This window comes from Corvus hawaiiensis, chromosome 16 (assembly GCF_020740725.1).
Source record: "Corvus hawaiiensis isolate bCorHaw1 chromosome 16, bCorHaw1.pri.cur, whole genome shotgun sequence".
Classification (NCBI taxonomy): domain Eukaryota; kingdom Metazoa; phylum Chordata; class Aves; order Passeriformes; family Corvidae; genus Corvus; species Corvus hawaiiensis.
The window spans coordinates 5723969-5734211 of record NC_063228.1 but is presented as its reverse complement, the minus strand read 5'-3'; the positions used below and the strand labels follow the sequence as shown (position 1 = coordinate 5734211).

Below are 10243 nucleotides of genomic sequence, written 5' to 3'. Positions count from 1 at the left end.
CAGGGTATTAATGCACACATTCACTCTCTTGCAACATTTGCACAAATCCACCAGGATTTTCAATGCATACTCACCAGGAAGGGATAAGACAAGCTTAGGAGATAAAAAAGCAACAGGCACTAGGACACAAATACAGCCTCAGACAAAAGAGCAGCCTCAGCTCTCTTTATTCCTGTTCTCTGTTTCATTCACAATAATTTGTTCCTCTTTTCCAGTTAAGATCAGGGCCTCAGCCTTGAGTGTCAGCAATGTCCAGTGAGTTACTCCAGAAACCTCCTGCCCTCACACTGGCACGGAGCCTGGAGCTGGCTCCAGGAGCTGGGTGACCATCCTGAGGGCCAAAGGGAGGGAGTCATTCACCTCCCTCTGAAAGCGTGTGCTGGCCATGGGTGGGGTGAACACAAACTGAGCCACGCTGGGCATTTTCAGCAGGTTCATGAGCTCAGTTGCCCGAATAAGGATCTCCTCTAGGTCCTCCTCGCAGTAAAGAGAGGTGACAGCAGGGCTCTGCACAAATGTCCTCATCTTGGACAGGAACATGGACACTCTGAAGGAGAGAAGGACATGGATATCAACTGGCAGGACCTTTGCACCCAGCCAGATCACAACTCGAGTGTGTAAACTCCAACAGACTAGTGCAGGTGGCAGAGTGTTAGTCAGCAGATGAATCCCACTCCCCCCAAACTGTGCCCCTCCACAGCTCACCTCTGCCCTTTTTCAGATTCCACCAGTTGCCAGACCCAATTATTAATTAATAACAGCAAACCCATGTTCGGACGCATGAGATCTGCACATTTCAACCCCTTGCTGGTGCTCACCTGGGGATCAAGTCCTGGCTGCGGGCTGCCAGCTTGGTCAAGGTGGCCATGAGGACACTGATGGCACGAGGGGCACAGCTGGGGGTGCTGGCCTGTGGCCGGAGCTGGGTGATTTCAAAGAGCACAGCCTCGAGGGTCTCGAAGAACCGCGTGATCTGCTCCACTGTGCAGCGCTTGTCGTAGGACACCGACAGGTACTCGCCGATAGCCCACACCTGAGGCCAGGGCAGAAGGAAGCACAGGGAAAGGGAACTGAGTAACTTTTAGGGAATAGAAAATTAGGTTAGCTAATGCTAGGACAGAGAAGGAGAGGGAAGGTGAGCAGCAAAGTGCAGTTGCAGCAGCAGGCGGTCCTGCTCACCATGTGGGTGAAGATGGCCTCCTTGCTCTGGATGTTGCTGACTGTTCCCGAGAACTCCAGGATCTCCGTGGACAGTTCCACCACGAGCGCAGGGCGCAGCCTGCAGAGCATCACCAGCTGTGAGCTCAGCACCCTGGAGCAGAGAAAAGGGCACAGCTCAGACCAGGGCAAGGTGGTGATCCCCAAAGCCAGGAGGGGCTGGCAGCACCCAGCCACTGGCACAGGGCTGTACCCTCTGGATGTTCCCAGCAGGGATGAAGGTGCAGCCCCCATTGTGCACCCTTCAAAGATGTGTCACAGCGGGGACTGGGCCACAACTGAAAAGGCTCCTGGGCTGCCCTGGGATGCCAGGAGGAAGGGCTGGGAGTTGGGCTGTGCCTCCTGTCCCATCTCACCTGTACACATCATCTTTAAATGACGGGATCTCATAGAGCTGGTCACTCCTCTGCAGCAGCAGCACCACCAGCTGGTTTATCAGAGACCCATCTGCAAACTGAAAGTCAGCCCTTGTTTCAGCAGTACCAGTGACTCCCAGCAGCCAAACCCAAACTAACCAGCCAGGTGAGACAGCGGGCAGAGAAACTGCCTGATCTATGAGGGGAACAGTGCACAAAGCAGGTATCAGGTACACACTGTGCTCTCACCTCTCTCCTTTACAGCTGACTGAGAGCAGAGTGAACCTGATGCTGCATCACAGAGCTTTTCTGTTTCTCTGGATGAAGTGGCCAGCTCAGTGCTGTTCATGCCAGTATCAATCCCACCCTCCCCTCATGCACCCCTCTCTCAAAGCTGCAGCATCTTAACAATTTTGTTTCTACAACTGCTCTTCACATAACAAGAGATCCCCATGGCACAACTGGGAACAGAACTCCTCCCAAAAGGACCTACCTCTGCCACCACCCCAAAAAAGAGCTCCAGTAAGACAGGGACAGTCTCTGCACACTGCACCACCCTTGGGCTGCCAGCCAGGGATCCCAGCAGCTGCCGAAGTGGAACCAGACTGTGGGCAAAAGAGTTTCTGTTGAAGGTTTGTTCCCAGTTGCCCTTCCCTATCCCCCACAAGGCCTTTGAGTGCTGGCAAAGCTGACACAGGGAAGAGAAATCCACCTCACGCCAGCTGAGAGTGGCTGTGCCCTTCCCAGTAATCCCAGTGCTGCCTCCCAGAGCTGGATGGCTGAACCACACTCCAGGCAGGCTCCCACCTCTCCGGGGCATCCTCAGGAGCAGACTCGGTGCGGAGAAGATACTGGAACATGCTCTTGTAGACAGGATGGCGAAAGGCCTCCAGACACCTGGCTGGTTTCCCAGCTGGGTCGCTGCTGGACTTCTCAGAGGCAGGAAGAGCAGCTGCCCTAGCAGGGAACACACAGAATGTGCTGCACTGTGAGAATGGGCCAGGCCAGAGCTGGGATCCTGAACACTGGACAGCAAGTTGGTCTGATCCAGGCTCTCTGGAAGCCAGAGAGCCAACCTGATGAGCTCAGGCCCCCTGTATTCAGGCAATAGTTCCAGACTTGTTTCTGTGTCATGCCCGGGAAAGGGAAAATGGCATTCTGTATCCCTCAGTCATCCAAGCCCACCACCATCTGCCTTTAGGATGATTCTCTTTTCTAAGCACTGCAGAAAGAGCTGTAATGTCAGGAAGACAAGAGCAGAGGTATAGCCAGTTCCAGTCCTACACCATCCTCCTGGAAGCTCACAGTTCCTAAGATCTCAGGAAGAAAATTCTGTGTGTCTCCAGAAGAACAAAGCCAAAAATAGGGCTAAGAGCAGAGAAGGAAGAATTGGTATTGCACCTCTGTATTGAGGTGGTAGCTCATGGCAGCCTCAAATATGTGGCAACCATTTGGAGCTGGATAGGGAGAGGGGAATGACAACAGCTCCCTGAGCTCCAAAGACAGTCCAGTACTGAAATGTGAGAGCTGGTCACCTTCTCTTCCCATGTACAACACATTACTAGGAAAACTGGGCTGACATCTGTGCAGCCCTGTGTTAACCCTGCAGTGATGGCTCTTGCTCTGTGACAGCTGAGAGTCAGAAGTGGCTACTGGGCTTTGGTCAGTGTCAAGGTGCTGATTAACAAGTGGGAGGAAGGGAAGGTGCATTACCTCAGCTGGATGTCCAGAGCTGCTGTCAAACAGGGCAGGTCAAGCAGCAAATGGAAGATCTCAATGGCCGTGCCTGCATCCAGCAGAAATGGGAGAAGGTCCACAAACTCAGAGATAAGAGGTGGGCTGTTCCACGCCAGGAACTGCAAGGAACAAGCACAAACTGCTGCACTATCCCTGCTACTCTATCACACACCCAGACAACTCCACACTATGACCAGATGGAATGGGGAAGGGAAAGTCATGTCTGAAAAGCAAAACCAAAGAAGTCTGAGGGTTTGGTCAAAACCCAGGAGCCTGTTAGAAGCTCAACAGAGGCCTCTGGCAGCTGGTTCAGTGGCTGGCAAGCTGCAAGTTACTAAACTTTTCCAGAAACAAAGTGCTGTGTCCTGCGTTCACTGTGCTTCCCAGTCCTCTGCAGTCCTGCCAACCCAGACTCTCCTCTCCTGGCAGTGCTAAACACACCCAGAACCCTCCTCCCTTTCGAACTCACACTTGTTTTGTAACAGTCCTTCTTGCCTGTGCTCTCCCTAGCACTGCCACGGAGGCACATGGTGGGCTTTGGGGTGCACAAAGGAAGTTCTAGGGCATGGAAAGGAATGTGAAGCACACGTTCCCCTCTGCTGCTCCAACACGCTGTACCTTGAAGAGATTTGGGAAACTCTGCCTGAATATGGAGGAGTCTGTGAAGAACTGGCTGTTGTCTTTGCAGAACTGGACAAATTCGAAGGCCAGTGATGGGTTGTGGAAAAGCTGAGCTGGGATATCTGTGAAGAGGTGTTTGTAGATGGCATCCGAGTCCACAGCTGCCAGTTTGCCTGGGAGGACAGAGCACCTTGCTGAGCACAACCCACCCAGCAGCCCTGCCAGGGCTCCAGGGGCTAAGACAGATCTGGGTTCTGTTTCTCTAAAGAGCATGGGACACCCCAGCTCCTGGGTCTCCTGGGGTGGGATCATCCATACCAGAGCACAGGCGAGATGGAATTATTCTGGCAGGCGGCAAACTGCCAGGACAAAAGGCTATGCTGGAGCAGGCAAGACTGGATTGTGGAGAATGGGGTGGGAGCTGAAGACTTACTGTGGTTCAGGAAGAACTGGGCAATGGGCAGCAGTGCCCTGGCGTAAGAGGCATCCCCACAGATCCTGCTGTGCAGGACTTTCAGGAAGGAGACAGCACGGCACACGTAGGAGGAGTCCTGTTTGCAGATGATGTCCATGATTGTCACTGCCTCAATGAGACACTGCAGGAGAGCAGAGAGTAAGATTGGAGTGGGGGAAGTCACAACTCCTAGAGCTTCAGCCCCACCTCTGTGTGCTTACAGCTTTCTGCAGGTCTCCATCATCTTTCTTCAGGGGTCCTGCCAGAGAAATGAGTCCAAGTTAAGCTTTGAGCCCACACAGGAATATGAGGCTGTCAGTTGCAGCACTAACCCCGACTTCAGGGCAGGCAGGAACACACACTGAACCTCATTCCAGGCCAATCAGAACCAAGTTCCACAGCCTCTCCTGCAAATCAAGGAGGCAGGACCTGGCTGTTGCCTCCAAATCCCTCCCAAAACCCCAGCTCAGGGCTGGTCAGTGACTTGCCCCAGCAGCTGCAGCAGGCCCTATCCCTAGGAGTTGAACTGTGCATTCCAGGGAGTGAGATCCCAGCCCAAGCATGCAGTGAACCAGAAATATTTTGGAGAACACTACCAAGAAGACTGCCAGGAGGGCTCATGGCAAGACTCACGCCGGTTGCTCTGCTCAGTGAGGCGCTGGCAGTACTCGAAGGCTTTCTCCCGCAGACGCTCCCTGGGGGGAAGCAGCCGGCCAGCCGTGGGTGCAGTGGAGACCGTGGATGTGACAGACCTGTCCATTCCTGCTTTGTCACCTGCACAATAAACATCACATGTGTCAGCTCGTCACAGGCAATGTCACCCACACAGTGGCCCTGCAACAGAAAGGCAGCTGGCTGTCCCCGGGTGCAGAGTGAAGAACGGGAGGCTGAGGGAGAAGGGAATGTTACAAGAATACCAAGGAGATGCTGTCTCACATCACCCAGGCCTTCCTTCCTAGGAATCCATGAGGCTTTGCCTGAAAACAGGAGACTCACCAAACAACTAATTCTCCAAGGAAGGATCAATAAGTATCAGTCAGGAGGTTTAGTGATATTCCTTCCCAAACTTTCCCTCCTCCGAGTCCAAGATCTCTGAACTCTCGCCCACATTCCTGTCACTTGGAATCATAGAATGACAGGATGGTTTGGGCTGGAAGGGACTTAAAGCTCATCCAGTTCCAATGTCTCTGCCATGGGCAGGGACACCTTCCACTACCCCAGGTTGCTCCAAGTCCTGTCCAACCTGGCCTTGGACACTTCCAGGGATGGGGCAGCCACAGCTCCTCTGGGCAACCTGTGCCAGGGCCTCCCCACCCTTACAGGGAATAACTTCTTCCTAATATCTAATCAGTTTGAAAGGGAGGAGATTGCTGGGTTGCTGATGCAGCCACCTCATACAACATCTGAAAGCACACAGCCCTATTGGGGCACAGCGGCCTGCAGACCTTCAATCCCTACCTGGATTAGTGGTGTTCAGCTCCTTGCCCCCATAGCACAGCAGCCAGTTTCTCAGCATGGAGAAGGTCTGCACGTTGAGCCACTGGTCCTGTGTGTAGTGCTGAGCCACTGAGAGCACTGTGAAGAAGTCTGTGGCAACAGCACCATCCACCTCTGTGACAGGAGCAGGCTGAGAGAAAAGATGCAGCAGGTCAGAGCCCCAGGGAAAAGCTAAGTGAGAGGGCAAGGGAAAACCCACTGAGCCCATGGAGATAAGTAGCCTTTGTTTGGGGTCCTGCAGGAGGGCAGGTATCCAGAGAGAAAAGCCAACTGTGCCAGATCCCCCTCCCCAGCTGAAACACTCAACTTTGCTACTCTCTGACACTGGTCTCGTCTGCAATCACCTTTTACTCTGAACTACATGGTCACTAAGAGACTCTTCTCTTAAAACTACTTCAAGGATAAAAGCTCTGGCTCTACAGCTGAAGTCCTAAATCTCAGAGCTGTAAATCCCCCTACTTTGCTTTCCTATGTGTCTTAACCACATATCCCACAAAAAATTCTGAAGAACAGCAGCACTTCTAGGCTACCATTTTCCAAAAGATGGTGATTCTGGGAACCCAAACCAGCAGGTAACAGACTAACAAATGCCCCTGAAAGGTCACTATGGCAACTCAGCACTCACCTGTTTGGTTCTGGGACTGGAGAAGAAGCCTCCAGAGGGCTGAGCCATTCCTTGCTGAATGCTTGCATACCTCAGCCAGTCAGCCAGCTTTTTACTGACAACATTGGTCTGCTCTGTACAATGGAAGTGATAGGGTCATTGCTGGGCTGGGCAGAGAAGCAGCTTCTGTAACATGTCCCTGCTAACCCTCAATTGCTGTGCTTTTTCTCCAGCCTAGACCACTCTCTGATCCAGCAATCCATAAAGAAACTGGTATGCTGAGGTGGGTGTCCTGTACTCCTCATACTACCTCAGTCAGGGAGTGAGTGCTGGAACCAGATCACTCAAGAGATACTTGTTCCTTTGTCTCCATCCACAGCTGCTATTAGAAGGAATGTGCAAAAACACTGTCACTCTCTTCAGATAGTGTCTGGCTTCAGCTCTGCAGCCAAAGGCATAAATCCCTGACTGGCAACTTGCAGAAGCTGGGGCAGGTGATCCTGCCTGTTCTGCCGGCCCACGCACCCAGCCCAACATCCTCCCCAAAGCTTCTCCTGCACACTGCACAAGGCACACAGACCTCCCACGGAACTCCCAGAATCTCACCCTTGCTCACAACTCCCCAGCATTTTAAGCTTGGAATGCTCTCCTAGGTTAACTCACTGCTACCCATTTAGTGCTGCCTCTGTGATGAAGAGCACCTCTAGGTGCTTCTGCTGCTCTCTTGACCAGATGCACAGGCACATCTCTGTTCCTCTCCCTCTCTTTGCTTGATGCTCTTCAACTACAGTTTCACACTCCTACTGCATCTGGAGACCTCAGCTAGAGTACATGATCCTGTTATACAAACCCACAGCCAGGACTTGACTGGGAGGCCCAGTCCCAGTTTTGTGAGGTGGAATACATCTCACCCAGTAAGTTCTCTTTCCTTGTAGCAGAGATGTCACTTTTGACAGCAGTTTCCAACTGAGAGCCTTCTGATCACTACCCAGCTCACAGCCAGGTGGCAATCTCAGCCCTTCCTATGGATTTACCTTCTGTTAGAGATTCTGGTGAAAGGCTGATGACATTTGCCAGGACAGGAAGAAGGAACCGAGCACTCTGACCCTCGGGCAGTCTTTTTTCAAGGACTTTCACAACACGCTGCCCCACAGCAGCCACTTTACCCTTATTTCCCTGAAAAATAAAGCAAAGGTAAAGACAGACAGATAATCTACCATCACTAGAGACCAACACTGTACAGTCTCTTCCAGCAGGCATCCAACACAAAAAGAAATCCCAGCACAGATGATTTTACCACATTTTACAGAGATTTTCTGCAATTTGAATTCACATGTCCCAAACTATGGGGCTGCTTTGGATTGTGGAACTGCAGGACAGTCTCAAGGCTGGATATGGGAGAGAGGAGCTTTGTAAGGCAGCACATAAGCACATTGCTGGTTTCTGTTTCACTTCCTTTAGTTAAGTAGACTCAGATGAATGTCAGAAACATAAGAGACATTTCTAAGCACACAGTGAAACTCAGAATGAGAAGTTTCAGAAAAATATTTTACCTTTAACAGGCACAATAAAAGTAAAAGAAGGAGAGGAAAAAGAGAAGTTTCCAGCTTGCTCCCCAGGCAGCACTCAAACAGGAGGAAGGTCCTCATGTTTGCTTCTCTCCATGGAGAATCTGGATCTTTGAAGTGTCATTTGCATTTACAGCCCTACATGTTTTATAGGCTCTATGTATAGTTTTTATATGTGAACATGAAAGCCAATATCATAAGAAGTAGTAGTAAATTCACTCTAAAATCTTTTGCTTTCCAGGTTCAAGCAGCCTTGATTTGAAATCTATTCCAGCAGCCAGCACTAAAGGTTCATTTTTGCTTCCAAGACCTCAGTGTCTAAACATTACAATTTTAAGCATTTTTTGTTGTTAAGTGCTACACACAAAAAAGTTGCCATTTTTTCGTATGTAAAGTAGAATAATGAGATTCCTTAAATGAACATTGAAATGCCTCTGCTTTTTCTCTACATATTTCCAATTGACTTTCACTCTCCTTGAGCTCAGGGAGGAGCTCAGGAGCAGGGAACAATCAAAAAGCAAATCCATATTGACAAAGGAAAATCTCTGACTTGACAGGCCATTTACCTGAGCCAGAAGGATGGAGGATACCAGGCTCAAGAGCTTTGTATCTTGAATTTCATCACAGGAGAGGATCAGATCGTTGCAAGGTGACATCTCTCTCAGGATGGCAGCACATAACACCTGAATCTGCTCAGGACTTTTGGGTGAGCACAGCACAGTCTGCAACAGCTCCACAAACTTGCCATCGAGCCTGCAAGAGTCACAGTAAACATCACCACAAGGCAAGAAAAAATTCAGATGTTTATTTCCTGCATATTCTTGGCTTCGGGATGATCCCCCTTGACAGTGACTGATGCCATCTCATCACCTTCACTTCTGAATGCAGTTTGACAGAGGGCTCAGTGAGATCAACCCTTGTTATTCCTGCTGCAAAAGGAGATGGGCACCTTCTCTTAGTAAGGGGGTGAAAGGCAAAGACGGGCTTTGAGTTTATATTGAACTTAGGGCTTTCAAGGCAGGGTGTTATTTTAAAGCCCTAACCCACGCCCTTCCTTTCTTTTTGGTTAGGAAGGTAACGCTTTGCTTCTTTGAACACCCGAGACACACAAGGCCACTCACTTGCGGGGGTACTTGGTGGCGGCCACGGTGAGGTGCAGCCTCTGCAGCCCATCCACGGCCTCGGGGCCCGGCTCGGGGCCCTGCAGCAGGGCGGACACGCGGGCGCCGAATCTCCGCAGCTCCTCCTCCTGGATCTCCCTGCCGGGAGAGTCGGGGCTGTCAGGAACCCGGGCCCCCATTCCCGGCCCTCTTGGGAAGCTCCGGGATGCAGGGTCGGTACACACCGCCCTCCCCTCCGCCCGGCTCCCCACTCATCCCCGAGCAGGACCCCCGCCCGGCCCGAGGGGTTCCCGCCGCTGTCCCCTGTCCCCCCGTCCCCCGCCGCACCTCGCCTGCCTGAGGAAGCTCTCGGCAGCCGCCGTGAACATCCCGGCCCCGCCGCCGCCGCCCGGGCCCGCGCCACGGTACGCGGCCAAAGCCGTCCCCCATGGGCGGGCGGTACGTCGCGCCGGCTCCGGGGGGAAGCGGTGGCTACTGCACGAAGGTTCCGCCTGGCGGGAAAGGCCCGCAGAGACAAGGTGTGACCAAAATCATCACTAGCGGCTGCTCACGGATCGTTCTGAGATGTTGCTGTTATTATTCCCCACCTCAGAAGCCTGAGGAGAAGCTTGGCTCTGAAGCCATCCCGCATGGAACGAAGGGGAGCAGCTCCAGGCACTCAGATGTATGGAAAACATCATTACAAGGCAGAGAGCTAAGAGCTGGGGCTTCTACGGGTGTGATGGTAAAAGATGATGTATCAGCCTTTCCTGCAACCTGTTCATAAAACGGAGCTTTCCAAAACTGGTAAGAGATGTTCAAACCAGCTGCTCAGGTCTTCAGCGCTCCCAGAAGTTAAAAATCCACCAGGACTCTCTCTCCCGACTGCTAACACGGCTGAAACCCTCACCACCATGCTGAGCATTGCCCCGCAAGGAGGAGATGACGGGACGAAACTTGGCACTTTGCCCTTTTGTAATTCCCTGCCCTGTGCTCTCCTGGCATTAAAGTTCATTAACACCATGCCTGGGCAATCAGCCAGCAGAGCAGCAGCACGTGGGGAGCCAAAGATAGGATAATTTTAAAAG

The 10243-nt window shown here is 52.0% G+C and overlaps 1 protein-coding gene across 1 annotated transcript; it reads right to left on the bottom strand.

Annotated features, from left to right (window-relative positions):
* Positions 1–151: 151 nt before the first annotated feature.
* AP5Z1 (adaptor related protein complex 5 subunit zeta 1) lies at positions 152–9596 on the bottom strand. Its single transcript, XM_048321197.1, has 17 exons — positions 9504–9596; positions 9177–9314; positions 8622–8808; positions 7522–7663; positions 6509–6621; positions 5845–6013; positions 5020–5160; positions 4608–4645; positions 4366–4528; positions 3930–4105; positions 3288–3430; positions 2382–2531; positions 2068–2179; positions 1575–1672; positions 1180–1312; positions 819–1033; positions 152–547 (listed from the first exon to the last, which is right to left on the bottom strand). Exons 1-17 carry the CDS (start codon positions 9542–9544, stop codon positions 283–285), a joined length of 2424 nt encoding a protein of 807 aa, XP_048177154.1. The 5' UTR covers positions 9545–9596; the 3' UTR covers positions 152–282.
* Between the last annotated feature and the right edge of the window lie 647 nt (positions 9597–10243).

What these genes read in the sequence shown, in the direction of transcription:
- AP5Z1 (XM_048321197.1), bottom strand. Translation starts at nt 9,544, where the DNA reads ATGTTCACGGCGGCTGCCGAGAGCTTCCTCAGGCAGGCGAG. An exon ending in GCCACCAAGTACCCCCGCAA is followed by an intron (nt 8,809 to 9,176) that starts GTGAGTGGCCTT and finishes TGACTCTTGCAG; the next exon opens with GCTCGATGGCAAGTTTGTGG. An exon ending in AGGCCATCTTCACCCACATG is followed by an intron (nt 1,034 to 1,179) that starts GTGAGCAGGACC and finishes CCCTGGCCTCAG; the next exon opens with GTGTGGGCTATCGGCGAGTA.